The sequence below is a fragment of the Drosophila busckii genome, chromosome 2R, assembly GCF_011750605.1.
Source record: "Drosophila busckii strain San Diego stock center, stock number 13000-0081.31 chromosome 2R, ASM1175060v1, whole genome shotgun sequence".
NCBI classification, from domain to species: domain Eukaryota; kingdom Metazoa; phylum Arthropoda; class Insecta; order Diptera; family Drosophilidae; genus Drosophila; species Drosophila busckii.
In genome coordinates, this window is record NC_046605.1 from 22574573 (window position 1) to 22596677 (window position 22105).

The 22105-nt window shown below is 34.3% G+C and overlaps 1 protein-coding gene across 12 annotated transcripts in view; it reads left to right on the top strand.

The window, feature by feature from the left end:
- The window catches only part of LOC108603350 (atrial natriuretic peptide receptor 1), a 62683-nt gene that overhangs the window by 16604 nt on the left and 23974 nt on the right, over positions 1-22105 (top strand). For 2 of the 12 annotated variants that reach the window (XM_033293149.1, XM_017992085.2), the window contains 3 exons: positions 11069-11183; positions 14224-14368; positions 21341-21767. In XM_033293149.1, the coding sequence (XP_033149040.1) occupies positions 11069-11183; positions 14224-14368; positions 21341-21767 (687 nt within the window). Of the gene's footprint in view, positions 1-2703; positions 2752-2827; positions 3850-11068; positions 11184-14223; positions 14369-21340; positions 21768-22105 lie in introns of those variants that run through there. The other 10 variants (XR_004458792.1, XM_017992083.2, XM_017992084.2 and 7 more) reach the window with 10 other exon arrangements.

The window sequence follows — 22105 nt, forward strand, 5'->3', positions numbered from 1 at the left end:
TTAAAAATTTGTTAGACTTAATCTGCTCTAAGCCAAAACAACTCATAAAACTATACGTACACAAGATATATATAATATATATTATATTAATATATATATATTATAATATATTAAACAATAGATATATATTCTATTATATTTGGTTTGTTGTTTACGCTTTGATTTAGCATTAGCCTTAACAATTTAATGCTTATATTTATTAAATATAAAATCGTTTAAAGATTATTATTTTACTCGTGCTTAACTAGATAATATTAGATAAAAGATCTTTATCTTATCTATATAAAGTTTGAGCAAATCGGTTCATATAGATACAAAATTTGTTACGTTAAGTGTTTTGCTTAATATTTAATTAAATTATAAAATCGTTAAAGATTTTAATAGTAAAATAGACAGAGATTCACTAGAATATGCCTATGCAAACATCGATATGTGTAGAAACACTCAAACAGCAAAACAAATTGATCTGTGCACATGGACTTTTAGTAAATAATAATTTGGTAATTGAACTTTACCTTCATTAATACCAAGAGCTTTAGAGAATCAATTTTCGGCTAAATCTAAGACTTATTACAATGCGAGATCCGTATAGTCATTGACAAATCGACAATAAAATGTATGAAAAAACAATTATGGATGCTAGGTCTATCATCAAATGTCTATAACCACAACGGGACAAACACAAACTAACGTTAATGATCAGTGGTGGCTTTTGATTACATGTTGGGCGCCCGCTGTGATATAAGCGTACGTCTCGATCTCTTAATCCACGACACGTGTAAACTCTTAGAGTTCTTGTTTGTCTAAAAATAACTTAAATACTGTTAAAACGTGCAGCTCACATTGTTCAAGGTAAGCTTTATAAATATTAAAGCGACCTGAAAAGGCTCAGAAGAAAATATAGAAAATTTCTAAGTAGGTTTTGGAACAGTTATAGTTATAATGAAGAAACATACATTTATAATTTATTCCGCTGAATGGGAGCTTAAGACTTAGTAAGAGGCTCAGCTTAGCTGAGAGTAGTTATTGGAACTTTTCACCTCTTTTTAAACTACAATATAATAACAAAGTGACTTCAACATGTTTGGAATTTCTAGTGATATGAGCAAACAGCACAAAAGTGTCCCTTGTAATGTATTCTGGCGCAGCCCCAAGTGCTTTGACCCAATTATCCAAGATAAAATAATTTGAGTTACCGGTTGGTAGTGGACCACTTGAAAGTAAAGAGCACCAAAAGAAATCCACATGTCATTCTATAAAATTCGATTTATATTTAGAAGTAATGTAATGTTTCTTTTAAACACTTGGTGTGTGTACTTGGATAAAAAGCTTGTGATTTTTTCAAACGGTTGTTAATATAATTTATAGATAGGGGTCAATCCAAAGCCTTCTTTTTAATAATATTTATGAAGGTAAATATGACTTATCAAAGAATTTATGCACCAGAGAATGGCAGAAGTTACTCGCACAATGAGTGCACTGAGTAAACACTCACTTTTTTTAATTAATACATTTTTCTGAGTCTCGCTAAGACTACGAGTTTTATGCAATGTCAGAAAGGTTGACTTTTTTTTGATTCAGTCAATTTATTTTCTTTGCGCGAAGTATCGTCGTATGTATGAAAACCATTTACTTTAAAGAATGCTTGCCTTTTTGGGTAACTGCTTAACGCTGCGGCAGACTGTATGCATATTCAATAATGAAATATTTATTAATAAGTAATTAATAAATAAACACGAATATTTATTAGTTTACCTTAACTAAATTTTACTTTGAATCAATGCATAATTAATTTATGTCTATTAAGTATTAAATATTTGAAATTTATTTCTTACAGTATGGAATCAAATTCTAATTTTTTAACGATAATAAAATATATACATATTTGTAGGTACGACCGGCAGATGCTATTAAATAATTGTAAGTCGTCGAGTGCTAAATAATGCCACTTTTGCCATTCTCTGTTATGCACATCCATAACTTGTTCATTCGTTCAATGAACCGGTACAGCAAATATGTGGTATATATGTACTACATACATATGTACTTGTTAATGAGCATTATTGTTCGTAAAATATACATATGTATGTATATACATACAAGTACATACACATGTCCATATGAGCTTGTAAACGAGTCATTGCCTAAAATATACAAGTCTGTACTGAAAACACACTTTCACCCAGAAACAAAAAGTTAAATTTTTTTGTAAAGGTTAAGAGAATTGTTAAGACTACTGGTTATTTATAGACCTTTTGTTTATTGAAGTGTATTTTTGGCATTCATGGCTGACATTACAGTCTGTACCAACGAATTGACTGATGATTCGATTACCAAATGGGTATTTTCATAAAATCAATAAGATTGCGGACTGATGTAAATAGTTCCTAAAACTCATTTAATAAATTCCCTGCAATTCTGTCACTTATGAGTCCCAACCGTCACAGTGTGCACCAAATAAGTCTTGAATTAACTTTATTGTTGGTGACGATGGTCGCACCTAATGTTTGAGATTTGTGAGTCTAATCCGACTCTTTTCTGAAACAGATATAAGTGCTTCTATTCCATTTCATTGATTAGAGTGCAAAAAAAAATACATACAAAAATACGATATTTTTTTTGGTAAACTGGGGTTCACATTAGTTCTTCGTCTCATTATTTTCTCACGCATTAGCAACCTGGCTAATGCAAATTAATTTACAGATTGAACTGATGATCTTGTATTGGTTTTGATAAATTTATAAAGAGTACACAACTTGTAAATATGCAATTATTTTAAAATTATTCCTTAAGGTATGTGAATATTTTCATGATTAAAATAATATAAATAATTAAACAGACAGAACACATAATCTTTAGTTCAAAGATAGCAGATCCCAATCAGAGACGGGGACCGGCTGATTATCAGTTGTCGCAGAATGCCTAGAAATTTCGTAAGGCAACAACCCAATAAAAAACATTTAAATCTAAAAGAGCTGTTACTATGCTTGCTTTTCTGCTTGCTGAGCAGCCCAAGAGTAGAAGCGGGCTCAGTCACCGGAGTCCCTGCCTGGTTACGTAGTGTCAGGACGGAATTAATCTCACCTTTATCAGAGATGCATAGCTTTAAAGTGCCCAAAACGAGGAACTCGCAGAAATCGGAACACACGCAGCTCGTGCAGCAATTTCCCAGCAATTACCGATTTCGACAGCGTCTTCAACCTGGGTATCCAGCTAGGCGGCAGCTAGTGTTTCTTGCTTTGCTGCCATCGGTTGAGTCAGATAACAGGAATGACTGCATCATGCCAAAGGTGCTGGCCGTACTGGAGTTGGGTATTGCAGAAGTGCAGCGATTGGGCTTTATTGGTGGTGTACAAATTGACATAACTCTCATATCACGCGATACATTCTGTTCGTCAACATATGGTCCACTGGGATTCTTTGAGATTTACACACAATCGCCGGAGATTAATGCTATCTTTGGATTGCCTTGCGAGTACGTATTGGCTCCTATTTCACGCTACGCAGATGTTTGGCAGATACCTCTACTTACCACGGGTGGAAATGCTGGCGAGTTTAGCAAGAAAGCGGAAAGTTACTCAACTCTAACACGACTAAAAGGCGCGCAAGTGAACAACCTGGGCAATATGGTGCGCGCCATACTCAACACCTACAACTGGACACGCACAGCCTTGATCTATCAGAACGAGAATGCCAAGGTTAGGGGCAACTCTGTGTGCTTTCTTTGCCTAGCAGCCATTCACGACACCATTGAGAACGAATCAGTTTATCAGCTGGGGTTTGATACCGCCCATTGGACAAAATCATATATTATACGGTTGCTACGCAACGTAGCAATGCGCTCGAGAAGTAAGTATGTTTATGTTTATATACTATAAGCAAATATAAATAAATATGAATGCGTATCCAAGTCGATATTTATCGAGCTTAACACAATGCTCTTTGTCGATTTCCCTTATTTTCATTTCTTGGAATATACATACTTGCTTTTATAGGCTACGTGGGTTTGTAAGGCTTTGTGGGTAATATGGTATGTTAAATTTGCATAAGATATGCAAAATATGCATAATATACGCAAAATATACAAAATACAAACCATAACTGCAACAAAAAAAACAAATACATCGAATTTGCTAATGGTAAACTTTTTGATCAACTTAAAATCCTATTAAATCAGATCTTTATAGATTTAACATCTCCTGGGCTCAGCGCTTCCAGCACTGTAATGGAAATATCAATTTCACATACAATTTTTAAAGTAAATAGGTATTTTTTATGCCAGTAAATTTTGTAGGAATCTAATTTATTTCTAATAACAGAAATTGGTAAGGGTGGCATTTTTCAAAACACTTATACAACAGCATGAACATACACACCTACAAAATGCTACATGTTTGTTTCGATTATTTTTGAGCTCACTTTTGAACTTATACTTTATTACTTATAGACGTCAAAGACTATGGAGACTTTGTGGCGGTTCTCCTATTTCCAAACCAATCCTATTATACTTATTTTGAAAATGGCAGTCATAAAATTCCGTGACGTAAGAGAACATCCAAAAAGTCTCCATAGTCTTTGAGGTCTTGTACGTATACATTCATATGTAAGTGCGTGTGCTTACTATGAATAAAATATTGCTACGACAAACTTATGCGCTTACTTATTTATATTAGAAGATCGTTCGAAAAAACTCGAGACTGACAACTCAAAATTTTTTTTAATGAGAAATCACTTCAGCGTGAAGTTCATTTCAATTCATTTTAGAGGTGCCAGAGCCAAATCGGTTTACTAAGTTTGCGTTGAACCAACCAGCGCTAAGTCATCTGGAGTCCGGTAATAAAATACGTACATTAATAACATACCTAAATAATAAATACTTAAATTAATTATATAATAGCTATACAAAACCAATTTTTAAAATCAATGTTAATTAATCAATGAAATTAATTAAGTAGGAAACGAGACAAAAACCTATTGTTAAAGGGAAAACTTTAAAAATTCCTAAGTAAACTTCTCAAAAGGGGTATCCTTTCGGAGCCCTGTTGGTGAAAATGATAATAAAATAAATTAAGTCAATGCCTGTGGCATCGAAACTTAATTTTACTAGTGATTACTGTGGCACTCTTGACGAACTTGCTTGTCTATTTCTGGTAAATTCCCTTTTTTTTTGCCTTCATCGTTTGGTTTAGTTAATGGTTAATTTACTTGAAGCAGAAACCCTGAGATGCCTAATAAACAATTTCGTTGTTTTCATAGTTATTCCCCATCTAGAAGCAGTGTCTAATCAAAAATCGAAAAAGGTCTCCCACAAGAACACCTAGTAGACGATACCTAGTAGGCGTTACTTATGTTTCTGCGTTGAGACTTTTCGAGAGATTATAGTATCCTTAAAACTGTGCCTTCTGTTTTTTTAAATTTATTTTATATATTTTTTATTTTTTTTTTTATACGTATGTATATATGTACTAGGGGCTTTTCGTAAGCTAAAATAATTTAATCCCGCTAGATTTTCAAAAATTACACTGTGCGCCGAAGCAATCAGCGGATTGAGCGGATAATTTTTGAAAATCTAGCGGATTTTTTGGAGTCAATGACCTTTAAGCAGTTGTTGATACTAATAAGCTAAAATTGCACTTATCCAAATTGTGCTATGCCTTTTAGATAAAATGGGCAAATTCGAGGAGACATAATGACAGATTTTTGACAAACAATGCGAGTTGGCTTCAGGCACTAAGCATAGGCTTACAAAAAATGCAAACGATTATGCCATTAATGTTACCATTTGTTACTGTTAAACCATTTTCTGAATGTGGCCCAAGAACTCAACAAAGAAAATGTATGGAAACGTTGTTGAACATTAATGAAGGTGAATTGCTCTTCGCGGCAGAACAGACTTTGCGGTCGAGTGGAAAAAGAGATCTTCAAAACTGATTTGTGAATTGGCCAACGCTCCCTTGTCAACTGGCACATCTGATTGTCTTTCAGCAGATGCAGCACTAGCCTTAATGATAGACACAAAATTATCAATGCACCAATACAACACCTTACGGTGTAACATTGTAAAATTGTAATTATCTTGTTAAAGAGTCAAAAAAGTTATGATATCCCACTGGAATAACTGAATCTTAAGCGGCCCATCCACAGTAGAGCATGTTGGTCGAGCATGTTGGGCACATCGAAATTTCATCGTGTTGGTATATTGGTCTCGTCCTCTCAAATTTTGTGTTGGCAAGTAATGTTGGCACTAGTTAGTGGCAAATTGAATTTTAGCTCGACGAGCAGCTCGTCGTGGATCTACTGTGGATGGGCCGCTTTATGCTGAGATAAGTTTACAATCGCTTGTAGATCACACTGTGAAACAGTTGATAAGTGCCCAAGAAGATGTGCTTCACTTATTGTCAAAACTGGATGATATTAATAAGTATACTTATAAAATTAGAATGCGATGGTGTTGAATATACTCGATAGTCGATATACCCTTCGGATTAAAATAAATTAATTAATTAACTTTAAAAAAGTTGACGCATTAAAATTGGGCGCAATCAACTTTTACATACACTTTGACTAGATCATCGCAGCAAATACACGCATGCATTCACAAACATATACACACAAAACACTCAACGCCGCCAGCGCCGACAGCGACGTTTGTATGGCGCGTAACCAAGCGCACCCCGCTGTCTATGTTGTAAATTAAAATGTGAATAATTCCTATGTTATATCTGATATTTTCGGCATCGGTCGAAAACATGATCAGGCGTTTTTGTGATTTTTTTTTAAGAGTTTTAAATATTTTTTTTTGCTTATGATTGTTTTTTTTCGATTGCGGGGGAGGAGGAGGAAATAAAAAAAAATAAAATAAAAGCGAGATGTCCTGGCTTTAGGAGCACCTACATACCGAATTTGGTTGGTCTAGCTTCTATAGTTGCTAAGAAACACGCACTCATGCAGACGGACGGGCGAACATGGCTATATCGACTCAATTTGTCTTGCTGATCAAGAATTTATATACTTTACGGGGTCTGCTACGTCTCCTTCTCCCAATTACATACATTTGCACAACTTGATATTTTTTACAAAAATGTCAAAGTGTATAATTACACCTTTTTTCATTTGTACGGTATATAGTTTAAAAGTTTCAGCTAAAACAAAAAATTAACAATTTTCTAAAAATATTTTTAAATTGGGAAAAAGTATACCCGAAAATACTAAATGCTTGAAACTTTTTTTTAAATATTTTGATTGCGGTTTGTTTGTTGAAATGAGTAAAATAAACAGATTTTTCGACTTATTATGCCCCCTACAATGCCACGCCCAGTTTAAATTAAGTCAAAAATTTCTGTAGGCCTTCTAAAAGATTTACCCCAAATTTGAAGATGATTTGTCAAAAAATACGACTGCTAGTGAATCAGGTCCCGCGAGAGTTCAAAATCTTACACTGTGCGGCGGCGGTGTTGGGAAAGCGTCAGCGCCTACGCCGTTAAATGTTTCGATGGCCGGTCCCGCCGTTGAATCTTACGGCGGCGGCAGCTTATGGAATTATTAAATCCAAGTTACTTTATTGGATTTAAAAAAATATAAAATCAATTAGTCATTCCTCATATACTTTTTATTCAGTCGTCCATTATATGAAAAATGTCACTTTATACGTAATATTTAAATTTTATTGTTAAATATATTTTAAGTTGGAAGGTTGTACAAGGTTATGAAGCCGCCGCCGCCGTCGTCGCGACGTTTTCTTCGTTGTTCAGCGGCGGCACGTCAGAAAAAGCAAAAATCTGAACGTGGCTGGGCGGCATATACATACGTCTAATATGTACACATTCCTAAATTCCAAATCTTTTATACTTTCTCGAATGTTTATGCTCATACAGACAGACGAGTAGACAGCCAAACAGACATATATATATATGTAGACATGTATATATACGTACTAATGATGCAAAAAACTAACTTCTTCATTTGTTTTTAGCGTATCAAAATGTTAGAGGCATTAAGTCAAAATTAGCTAGACTATATATAGATAGTACTTGTTTTGATTATAATGTTCTTGCCTTCACTGAAACCTTGTTAAAGCCTAAAATTTCTAGTTCAACAATTTTCACAAATAAATACACCACTTATAGATGTGACCGTCTGTCACGGGGTGGTGTAGGCGTAATGATTTCCCGTTGAATCCGACCTTTAAATCGGAATTAATTTGTTCTTATCTAACATTGTATTGTTGCAGTTAGAGTGTATTGTTGTCAAAATTCTCTTCATATAACACTCTCCTATAATTCCACCCAATCGATGTACAATGTTATAATTGACTACCTCTATCTAAAATATCAATTAATATCCTCTAATCTATCTGAAAGGATATTCGTATGTGTATTAAGGACTTAATTTACCAGAAAATCTTGTCCACTATGGTAGTCCTCTAGCTCCCAAGATTCATAAATAATTTCGGATCTTCAACTTTAATTGAAATAAATTGTCATATCATATGCTGAGGGCATACAAAATGTAAATGGGGAAAAATGAAAATGTGTGGGCATATCTTTTGAAAACTGCGGGACAAACAATCGCTCCATCTCGCTCGCACACTGTGCTGCGTTTCCTGCTCTTAAGTGCTACTTAAAACTGCCTAGAAAATTAGAGCCAGCAATAACTTAAAAATTGCTTTGTCTCTTTTTTATAACGCCTTAAATAGCTTTTTTGAACAATCCGTTCCTCGTAGGCAACCTAGTAGGTCTAAAAAGCCTTTATGGTTTACTAGAGAGTTAGCGGGTTTAAAAAATATAAAATCGCGTTATTTTAAAAGATACAAACGTACAGGGAATAGAATTGATTTTTGCGCTATTCTACTGCTAAATCTAATTTTAACTTGTTAAATTCTCAACTTTACAACAATTATTTATGTCGCTGTCGGCTTCAGTTTGCTCAGGATCCTAAACAGTTTTATAATTTGGAAATCCTAATTATTCCGTTACATAAAAATGGCCCTAGAAGTTATGTAAATAACTATAGGGGTATATCAAAATTGTCTGCTACACCTAAACTTTTTGAAAAAATTCTTACTTCTCAATTAATGCATTTCAGTAGCTCAATTGTTTCACCTTACCAACATGGATTTGTGAAACATAAGTCTACTACCACCAATCTACTTGAGTTTTCGTCAATGGTAATCAAAGGTTTTCACAAACAAATATGCAGATCTGATTTATTTATACTGATTTAGTAATAGCATTTGACTCTTTAATCACGGCTTCTAGTTAGATGAAATTAAGACTTGATTGTAACTCCAAACATAATTTTTTGAAATTGATTCCATTACTTAACTAACAGAACTTAGAGGGTGTTTCAAGTCGGCTGTTTCCAAGCCAGTATTCGTAACGTCTGGTTGTCCCTCAAGGTAGTGTCATCTTTTGGTCCTTGCTCTTAACGCTATTAATTAACGATCTTCCTCAGCATTATGCCAAATTTCCCAATATTTTTGATGTATGCGATGATGTGAAGCTGTGTTGTATCAATATTAGACACATGTCATGCAGTACTTTATTGCAGACTGATCTTGATTGCTTTTTTAATTGGTGCATAAAAAATAATTTATTAAAAACTTAATTGCTCTAATGTAAAGTTATGTCATTCCATAGACACTCGCCTCACATCGTCAACTACTACATGGATCAATTGCCTCTCAACAGATTATCGGAGGTTAATGACCTGGGTATTCTCCTTGATAGTAAGCTGAAGTTTGACAAACATGTTTCCTTAACTGTCAGTAAGGCGATTCAAGTTCTCGGCTTTATCATACGATGGGCTAAAGAGTTTGATGACCCTTACACAACTAAACTACTTTATATATCTCACTTGTCGTCCGATCTGGAATATGGATCTGTATTGTTGGTCTCTCACACATCTCGAACCACCAGATTAGTATTGAATCTGTTCAAAAAAAATTGTATACTTTGCGAGGCTTTAACTGGCTTCCAAGTGTTGATCTACCATCTTCTCTAGTAGACTACTTTAATTAATCTTCCATCTTTATATAATCGACGAATCATGCTTGGCGTCATGTTCATGATTAAATTAAATAAGGGGGAAATTGATTCTTCATATTTGTTGGGTCAACTTAATTTCCGTTTCCTGTTAGGTAACTCAATTTTGTTCCCCTTAACTCTAACTTTTGCACAATCATCTAATTTACTGCATGACCTCTCGAGTCTCTGTGCTGATTATTATAAACTTTATTCTGTTATCAACACAGAGACCTCAGAAGTTTATTACTAGCGGTGCATTCTTAAACTTACTTAAATATTAACAAATACCTTTAATCCAGAAGCCTGATTGGGTTTTTGGGTTTTCCCCAATCCTTGCAACAAATGTTGTCTGTTTAACACTCCCAATATTTAAGGTTTTAAAAATAAAGATATAATTAATAAATTACCTAAATTAATTTTACCAATGACTTTGTATATATAATACAATATATTAATTTTTTTCTTTTGCTGTCGACTGCTCTTAGTTGACATTAAATAAATAAATAAATAAATAACAGCTCAGCTTGCTAGCCAAATCACAGATACATATGTGCATAGTTTTAAAGTCTGCCACGCCTTCTTCTGCCTGTGACGCGCAAAAATGTAAGGACAATGTCCTTTTATATTGGCTGTTGCAACAGTTTTTTATACACTTTGACATTTTTTTAAATTAGCAAGGCAAATTGAGTCATTTAAGCCAATTTTTTTTTAGCTGCCATTAACTCTTTCTATTGACATTTTGGCAGTTGTTGATTAATTTGCCAAACAGCAAACACACACGGCCAGGCAATTAATTAAACCAAACTACTTTATTAAAAACCTAGTTAGTTAATAATATTTTGCTGCACTTCAGCTAACTATTTGTTTATGATCACAGTGCATTGCAGTCCACACTGTTCACAACTGCTTCAACAATAATGGGCTCATATGTATTTATTTTATATTTTTGAGCAGCACAAAATTTACTTCAATTGTATACTATACCTAAAAATTTATTTTGTGTTTTGAATTTTAATATACATTCGTTTATTTCGTATTTTCAGTTGTGATTATGTGCGCAGATCCGCAGTCAATACGTCAAATTATGATGACAGCCGAGGAGCTCAAGATGATTGATAGTGGTGAATATGTATTTATCAACATTGAATTATTTTCGCGGTAAGTATCAATCATAACAAACATAAATACACATATGTATGTACATAGATGCGCATGATATGCAAATATATTGTACATACTAAAGGGCCGTACTTCGCTGGCTTCGCGCTGTTCACGTCTTCTCTAACATACAATTTGTTTGTGTCTTATATCAGTTTAAATTCTTGCATTTATTTCATTTAAGCTAAAAAATATTAATTTTTAGAAGGCATTGCAAATTTCAAAGCATTTTATAAAAAATTGAAATGTAGGGGTATATACATACATATAACGTAGGAATTTTTCGCATTTAAAATTATAATATAGACAGAGGGGTGCGTTTGCTGACATGCAAGCCTGCTGTGGGTGCGTGCGTGTGTTCACTGCCTAGTCAAAGTGTATGTAAAAGTTGGTTGCGCCATTTGATCACTTACATGTATATTCAAAAACTAAATACCCATGCATACATCCTACATAACATAAATATACATATTTATATTTAGTAAATACATATGTATCTCATTGTTATCTCTCGCTGATTTTTACGCTATTTCAATTTAGTGGAAACTATCGATATTTATAACAATGCGACTTTTAGATAATATTAACTAACTATTAATTTATCAACAACATTTTGAGAGTTCGATATTGTCTGAAAATTTCGATAATTTTCAAAATATCAAACATTTTTGAATTTGCCGTTAATAATTAATTTACCTGCTTCCATATGGACCCTTTTTAGTAATTCTTTTAAATATTTTTATCAGAGCTCGCAGGAATTGGTCCCTTTTTGCAAAAAGTCCCAAAAAGAACTGTTGCTCGCAGACACAATTTTAAAAACTTCAAACCTGTTTTTACTCAGCGTGTTCTTTGCTAAATCAGTGAGAGTTTCTTATCGCTTTGTTTATGTACGCGCTCACTTGAGACACTTTAAATCGGTGAGAGTGTCTTTTGAGTATGTATGTGTGACCAATTCTATCTCTCTCACCCTTTCACGCTTTGCCTACGATGAAATAAAGCAACAACAAAGCACTAATGAAACAACAACAAAAAAGACACTTTGTGCTTGAACGCAAATCGTTTTGCTCAGTTGCCGAGGCTCAGTAAAGGCGCGCCGAGCAAAAAAATCCCATTCAAACTGTTGTCGCAAGAGCGCTTCGTGTGTTGGCAGCGCATAAAACAAAAACACAGAGCCGAGCAATTTGCATTGTTTATTAACAAATGACAGCGAGTCTGTACAATATTTTCCTGTTATTTCAGTTAGCAGACCGCTTATGAAATTTTGGTTGAGCTTATTTTGGCAGCTCTGATTTTCATCCATTACCGTTTGGGAAAGACATTTTTATGGCAACAAAATGTGTTGTCCCGGATTTCCCAACAAACAAAAGAAACTCATTAAACGATTTTGAAAAACTTTTAGTGAAAATTTCAAATTTCTACATTTTGCAGCTAACTTTTATAGAGAAGGAAATTCAGTTTTCCCTGATTTCCAGGCGATAATTGAAAAACATGCAATTTTGGCTCTCTTCAGCTCTCTACCTCTGCGCCCTGCTGTACAGCGATCACCAACCATTATCGTCAGTCATGATCACCTGTCGGTTAAGACAAAACTCATAGATAGATATAGGTAGACTTATGTCACTTAGCATACAACATGCTTAGTGCTTGTGCTTCGTCAAATGATTATGAAAATTTTAAAATAAAAGAGTTTCACTTTCAATAATCCTTGGAGCTTGAAATAATGTATTTTAAATAAGACTGTCAGTTGAAAACATATCACAAGCAAATTTTGATGTTAATCTGCGCTAAATTAATGTTAGTTTTAGCACCATGATTTTGGGAAATATTCTTAGAATTTTCCGTAGAACACGATTTTGTTTTACTATTTTTTTACCTATACAAATCGACCTATCCTAATGAATATGGCAATAATAATATCTAATTTTGAAAGAATAATATTAACATTTCAACGCTAAAAATAATTGCTTACTTAACCCAAAGATTTTAGGTTGAGCAACATACATATGAATGTTGACGTTGCAAGGATTTATTTTAGTGCACGCCCAGCTTTTTACTTCTTGGGTTAACGACTGCGCTCAGCGGAGCCGATACTTGTTTTTACTTTTACTTTTTCTATAAAATATTGGTGGTGTGAATATTGTGCGCAAAGAGTCTTTCTTCATACAAAGTTGGATTGAAACTTTATCAATAAAGTTTTCCAGTTATTAATTTTAACATCAAAACGATTTTTGAAAAACTTTATTGTAGTCCCTATTAATATTGATAGAAGCCACTTCTTACACTCCAATATTTTTTCTAAAAAATCTAGAAAAAAGGTTTAAAAACTTGTATTTTACAAAAGATACAATTCCAATGGGTTAATGGGTTATGACAAATTTTGAACCATTAAAAAGGGCGTTTCCAACAAGAGGTGTCATTTTGATTAGCCCGAAAGCTTAAAGTAAGTCACGAGTCTGGGCATATTATTTATGAGTAAAAAAGCTTAATAGAGTGCACCGCCATGCGAAACAAATTTGTGTTTAAAATTTTATATTATTCTTTACATTTTAATCGAATAACCTAATTGAACTCGTAATCAATACAAAACATGGTAAGCACAAAATACGGTTGAAAACAATCAGATAAGCTTGGGAGCTGTGTTCAAATCCCATTTCAAAACGAAAATATTCACTATTTAACTAAGAATAGTCACATTCAAAAATGGATTAACTGATTGAAAACTCTAATGGGTATATCTAATACTATTATTATTTTTCTGGTAAATATAATTTTTTTTGTAAAAACTATCTGCAAAACAAAATTTATTTTCAACGAATGCAATGTAATTGAAAACGTCATTATAGTTAACTATATTTTAAAGCATTCCAAAAAATAATTTTAATTTTAAATCGCTCAATGACGCATATCAGGTTAAGTTTCACTACGTATTGATAAGCCCAATGCACCCATTGCTATTAAAGGTTATTGTGTAAATCAAACACAACTTTTTGTATGTATGTATTTGTGCCTGCTACGTTGATTCTTAATATTCTGATTACAGAGTGCCATATATGACATCGCTCCCATGGTACGAAAAGGACGATACAGATATGAATAACGAGCGCGCCAAAAAGGCCTACACTGCTATGTTAACTGTCACACCAAAGCAGCCAAATGATGATGCTTACACAAAGGTCTCTAATGAGGTAAGTTCACGAACTATACAATAATTTTTTTAAAATTTTCTAAAATATATATCTATCTTCTATCTATATGACGGCTGACGGATGAAAATGACAATGATATTGATAAAAGCTACGGAGCTAAAATTTTCATCAAAACTATATAAAACAAGTGGACAGGTTAAAGTTGGGCGCCACCAACTTTAATTACACTTGACTAGGAAAACGCAGCAAAACACACACTCCTCACGAACATATAGCACAAACACCGACGCGTCACAGTCGTTTTCGCGTGTAGCGTCAGCAGCGACCGCGCCGCTGCGTCTGGCCGACGTTTGATGCCGTCAGCACGTGACCCCGCTGTCATATGAAAATTGCAAATGTCAAAATTCCTAAGTTTTTTATTCCGTCGTCGAAATTTTATTACAATCGGTCAAAAATGACAGGCAATTTCTGTGATTTATTTCAGATTTTTAAAAGATTTTTGTTACGCCTAATATAATTCCGTGTTATTCTTGATTTTTGGGGGAGAATAAAAAAAAAAAATAAAATGAAAGCGTAGTGTCCTGATATAGAGAGACACTCTACAATACCAATTTGTTCTCTAACGCCTATAGTTTGCTGAGAACACGCACTCATACAGAAGACCGGACGGACGGACAGACGACATGGCCTATAGTCGACCTCAGCTCGTCGACTGAATTCAAGTAATATTATATCTTTATAAATTCTGCCAACTCCTCCTTCTCTCCTGTTACATACATTTGAGCGATTTCATATAATATTTTTTTTCCATTTTTTACAAAAATGTCAAAGTGTATAAAAAAATCTAAGATGTTTTAAATTTTTTGATTTTTTGGCATGATCAGATTTTGAAAATGCTGCCGGGAAATCCTGGAAAACACAATATTTCTCTCAATAAAAATTACATTTAAGAACAGCAAAAGATAATAAGAAATTTTCTCGAAAATCCTCAATGTAGTGGCAAGAAAATAACTATCGATGAGTTCAAAAGTTTTGGTTAATTCAATTACTTGCGTATAACTATCGTGTACTTCTTGCCTTCTTCAGAGACTTAGCTCGTCGGATGGAGTCGGGCTGCTTTCTTCTTCAGTTAAAATATGTATATGTAGGTATATTTTAATATATGTAGGCTTGTCCTTGAAAATCACTTCAATTGTGTTCCAACGGCGATCATTGCAGACGTCTTGCAGAGCGTGTGTGTTGCGAGACAACAGACGCTCTTATCAAAACTATCGTAATAAAAAGAAGTTATTGAAAAACCCCAATTTATAAGATAAATTCAAAAATGATCGGATATCAATAAATTTAAAATAAAAAAATGACAGCTTTTAAAAATATCGATGCATTTCCCACTTAATACCAATATGACATTTTAATAACTTAATGTAGGGGCGTCCAAGCGCTTGCATAGGGAAGAGCAAATCACCAATACACTTATTCGAAATAACTAACACAAGTAAAGATGCCGTTAACTAAAATTTATTTCATACACTGAAAAGAAATAAGGCATCACTTACTTGTCCAATAGTTGCGCAGCAATGATAATTTCGTTATGCCCAGTTGCAGCTGTTTTGCTAGTGTGTTGCCTGACGCTCGCGCATCAGAGAACAAGGCAACAACAAACACAGAAAGTGTTGTAGCTTTGCCCGCACAGGCGAGACAAAACAAAAAATTAGAAAATTGTTTGTGTAATTGCATTGGCTTATGGAAGAGCGGTATATATACCACGCATTTCTTCTTCCTATATTGAATAAGCAAATTACACAACAAGTGGAGCAGGTAAAGTTGGTCGCTCACCAACATTTAAAAAATACACTTGACTAGGGTATCGCACAAACACACACGCATCACTCAAAAACACATACACACAAAAACCATTAACTGGCGTCACAGGCTCGTTTCGCTGTAGCGAAAACGCCGTCCGCTGCGTCGCCACGAAACGTTTCTATGCGCGTCAGCACGTGCACCTCGCTTGATATTGAAAATGAAATTGAAATATTCCTATGTAATTTATCGATTGAAATTTTCACAATCTCGAAAACATACTAAGCAAATTTTGTGATTACTCAGATTTTTTAAAGATTTTTAGTACTGCCGCGTTAATATATCGTTTTTTCCGATTGCGGGATGGGGGAAGAAATACAAAAAAAAATAAAATAAAAAGCGTAGTGTCCTGGATAATAGGATGCACATACATACCATTTGTTGTCTCTATGCTCTTAGAGTTGCTGAGGAGACAACTGCACTCATACAGACGGAACCGGACGACGAAACGGACGCACGTGACATGACGCAGACGGAGCAGACGGACAGACGGACAGACGGACATGGCTATAATCGACCAGCTCGTCGAGCTGATCAAAATATATATATACTTTATAGGTCTGCCACGCCTCCTTCTCCTGATCCATACATTTGAGCAACTTCATAATACCCTTTTTCCATTTTAACCAAAATGTCAAAAAGTGTATAAAAAACCAAAGAAGCACACTGAGCATAGGGCTTGGACGCCCCTGACTAAATGCATTAACCTAAAAATATGGGACGGAAAAAAACAATGGATTGCGAAAAAAATGGGGGTTGGCGAATATCGCGAAGCGTGCGGAGTAAGAGACTTTGCGCCAATGTCTTTTTATACAATTTAGGAATGATTTGAGGTTGGCTTGTGTCAAACACACATTTCTATCTCTGTTTAATGTGTCGGCGGCCAGTGGCGGCCATAAAATTATTACATCATAAAAGATAATTTAAAATATTTGAAAAGTATTCGTTATTAAACAAAAATAAATAATATTGAAATAATATAGCCTTTCTTCATTGACTTTGCATGCATTAGATGATAGATTGTATATGATTAAATATCAAAATGTACTTATATAAAAAATTCAATTTCTGCCTAGATTAATGGCAGTTTTAAGATTTTTGTTTGCAGGTCTCATAGTTATCATGTATAAAAAATATTTTATTTTTTGGACTAAGTTGCGATCGTTTGTTTGTTATGGTGTGACCCCCCAGCAATGAAAAAAACTCGTTCACTTGGTGTGCACGTTGCCGCAATACATAACACTTTTTGTGCTAGTTTTCCCTCCAAAAAGTTACAACGTCTTGACATGAAAACATACTTAGTAATAAATGACATTCTGCTTCCAAGCTAGTTTTCTAGGAATTGCTAGAATATCGTTGGGTAAGCTTTAATATTTTGCTAGCCGAAGGAGATTGATTGATTGTCTTTTACTTCTCCAATTAGGTCTTCTTACATTTTTAAGAAAAATAAAGATTTTGTTAAATTTTTTGTTTTACAATATTCTAACACACGTCTCATCTAATATTGACACAATTTCTGTTCGGATGATTAACGCAAAGCATATCGATGGATATGCATCGCAATAGCGAATTTTTACTGCTTCCTTAAATTTTTGTAGGAAGTCTCGCAATTAATATAACCGCTGTGTTTTGCCCTCTATTATTAAATCGGACTAATTACTGCTTGTGAGCAATTTATTTACTGAAGTTCTCTGGCAACGGTTCGGCGCGTCAAAAAAGGCGAAGATCGGCGGGGTATACGTCAAATATGTACATATATATTTAATTTAGCTGTCATTATTCAACGATGTCAACAGTATTCGGTCACGACAACATTTTGAGCTAGGCTGGAAACTCAACTTGTTGATTTTAACACACTATCAAATTACTGGCTTCCTTTTTTTCATTCATGCATAAAGTTGTGGTGGCTTATATGTATTTTTTGTATATTGTTGCAGAAGCACAAAATGTAAGCCACAAGTGGTGCTACTTGAGGAATGAGTGGATAAGCCAGCAATTGTCAATGGCGAAATGGAAATGCTCACATGCTTCCCTTTCAAGGTTGCTTGGAGAAATGATCAAAGGTCCCTTTGTCTGGCAGGCATCCTTGATAGGACAACAGTATAGTCTGGCCAAAAATAGCTTGGCAGTATTTCGGAGCTTAGATAAATATTATTTCAAATTCTGTCCACAGAGATTAAACTTTCGTGATCATACTTTCATAAATGGCTTGTAGGTATTTCGTCATCCTAATCAAGTTGACTCCCAAGCAGAGCATATGATTATTTGCACGATTGTAGAGCGACAATTTTGTGCTATTCCTGAATAAATAACACGTTTTGTAATCTTTGCTGATGTGCGTTAGCCTACGCAGGTGCGATCGCAAATTAAATCCTCTTTGCGTGGAGTTTCTCCAGCGTTTCTCCATGTTCAATATATCGACCTTTAGATGCCTTGTAAAATCTTCGCGTTGCTTGGGCACTTTTTTTCGAAGCTTAAGTCCTGAAAGCTGCAGAGTTTTTGTTTGTTCTTGCAGAACTTAAACCCTGTTTAAACCCTGTCAAACGGATATCCACATAGAATTTGCATTTTAGTACTGTTGCACCCATCTGAAGTTTTTCCATATGCCTTGTGGCCAAATGATATAAATACATAGGTATGATGAACTGTTGCACCAGACAGGCTCTGAATAAGTGTAAATTTGCAGTAAGTAAAATTAACGTAACGCTACCTATAACTGTTCTTCTGTTGCTTATGCTTTGTATTATTTTCTCACTTTGAATTGAGCAGGCTGGTCTGAATTAAAAAAAGCCTCGATTCTTTGTGTGATGTCTTGTGCCTTGCTCTCATCTGTGCGCATCCACCAATGGCTTCAATTCGTAGCTGTAGTCGCTCAGATCCAAATTAAGCGCTGTTGCACGGTCATTGTCGTTATTGTATGTATGAGGTAGTGGAAAGCCGCTCAGTGCGTTGCCCTTCCCTGGGATTATTGTGTGTATCGATCAATATCTCCCATAAATTGATATAATTAACTCTCATGTCGTTATGTCAAATTAACCTTTCTGGCTCTCCAGATACAGTGGGTTTTACGAACCAAAATTTTTTTTATCGAAGGCATTTTCGTCTTAAAAACCGGGCAAAAAACATAAACTGCTTTTAATACAAAAATAAACCTTTCTTTTAACGTGAGGTAAGCTAGCTAATACTAACAGCACTATCCTTAAAAATCTGCATATGCAAGTTTAATACATATTTTATAACCGGATCCTTTGCAAACGTCATAATTCCTTTCCATTCCTTTCGATAACCCTCATTATTCCTCACAACTGTTTGGTTGTTTCTGATTACGCGTTAAAACTTTTTGATTTGTAATTGTTTTTATAACATTTATTTGTATAAATTGGGTATGGACAAAAACAAAATGTATGTGTATAACTAAAAGCTGATTCTGCACCTATGTATGTTCTGTACGGTTTTAAAGGGAAGGAGGGACGAAAAACAGCTCAATAGTCGGTTTTTGATGTACCTGCCGCAACTTAAGAAAGCTTAATCACTACTGCGGCCCAAGTGCATTCACTGGAATCGTGACCAAGCAGGCGCAGATATTCTTCGTTGCCACAGAGGAGTGCAAAATAGTAATGCTGCCGTGATATTCACAGATTATTGTTTAATCTTCTTTTATATAAATAAAAGAGTTTGTCCTGACGGGTACATTATCACCTTACCTTAGCGAACCCATAAGAGCTAGAGAAAAATTTTAACCAACAGTTTATCAAAAATATTTAAGGTGCTCCGCATGAGTAAAATTTTAATTTGCACCAGGAATTCTGAGAAACCTCCATTTTTTCTTGACACTATTCACTAAAAATCTATGAAAAATATTTCCGATCGTGTATTAATAATACCGCCGGAAATAATCTATAAAACGAGTAGAATAAATAAACAAGCGGCCTGAGAAACTAAATTTTCACTTAAATCAACCAAAAGGTGGCAAGTCAAATAGTATCGGAAAATCAAAAAGGTATCGCGAATTAAAAAAAACTGTTTCGATGGATCCAAAAGTTATCAATAAATTCTAAAGTTATAATTAATTGAAAATTTATCAAAAACTTTAAAAGTAATCTAAAAGTGTAAAATTATCGAAAATCTAAAACAATGGGGATGCACACTATAAAAAGACATGAATGTATTATTCAATTGAACTGGCGTGCAAGATCAGCAAGACATAACACAGTGACATTTGATAACATAATGCAATAACCTAAGCTAATATAAGACAAACAAATTTTAATTTAGAAAATACCGAAGAAGAGGTTTGACTTTTGAATGTGAAAAACCGGGAGTTGACGGAGGTCGTGATGCGAGCCGGGTAGGGGCCCGAGGCCCTCTAGTATAATATAATCAGTGGTGACACAGAATTTCAAACCAACATCAAGTCTAAAAACATACATCAATATTATAAATGTTTTAATTAATGATTTTACATTAAACAAAGAGTTAAAAATCATCTCAATTCACATTGATGCCTCAAAGTTTTTTTTTTATCATTTTATTTTAGTCGGACTCTTTACCTTAAATTTATGCTTTGCTTTCATTGTAAGCCAAAAATATTAGTAAATTTTGACTTAATCACAACTTCAAAAAATTTCGATCTAATTTTGTAATTTATTAAAATTGTTGTGCACACCCATTTTATATATGATATATGATTTAAAGTAAAATTGGCCCAATGTAGGCAATGACCCCAAATCTATCTAAAGGCAAGCAAAAAAAAAAAAAAAAGAAAGGAGAAACTGATAATAAAGTAACAGGGTTTTCATACAACTTAACTGTTTTTGGTACGCACATTTATCTAATTTTTTTGCATTCAAGCGAAGTCAAGCAAATCCCCAACATTTTATTACTTCCTGCGCTATGAAAAAAAGAATTCTTTGCAAACATTACGAAAAAAAGATATACATTTAAATTCAAATATTTAAATACTCTGAAAACTGAAATCTCTGTAAGTTCTGTGTAACCGTGTGTAGATTGCGCTTGAAATTAATTGGTCGTTGCTATCTCATTGTAATGAACCTAGTCTATTTTTGAAGTGCTTTTAACTGAATTTTTTCATTATAATTAGTTGTGTGACAGTGAATGGATTTCTAATATTATTTATTTTACTTTTAGATTAAGAAAATTGCATCGCTTAAATATAATTATACATTCAGTGAGAATGAGCCCATTTCGGCATTCGTCACATCATTTTTCGATGGCGTCCTGCTGTATGCCAATGCACTAAATGAGAGCATCAAAGACGACCCTAGCATACTGACTAGACCCATAAATGGCACTGACATGGTTAGGCGCATGTGGAATCGCAGCTTCACTGGCATCACTGGAAATGTAACCATTGATTCAAATGGAGACCGTATATCGGCTTACTCGTTGCTCGATATGAATCCCACCACAGGAAGATTCGAAATTGTCGCGCACTTTCTCCATAACCGCTTAGAATTCGAAGCTAAGAGGGAAATTCATTGGCCCGGTGGGAGAAATCAAGCTCCACCAGATAGACCAATCTGCGGCTACGATGGATCACTATGTCCAGACAATTGTAAGTAGACTACTACATATTGTAGTAATATATATTAATATTATATATATATTATAATATTTTTTCTTGCGAAATTGAATTTAATTAATAAAATTTTAAGACTTATCTTAAAAATAAGTAAAATTTCGAGTTGTTAAGTGTGAAGCAAAACTATTTACCATGCCATCATTCACAAATACAACTGATTAATGTCTGAAGCCCCGGCACGCTTTTTAAACTCTTGAATGTCGCTCAAGTGACTGGCAGAAAAAACAAGTCATTTTTGAGCCGTCGTCTGCAGGCACCTTTACAAATGCTTTCACAAATTACACAAGAAAAATTAGAATATCGCATGACCA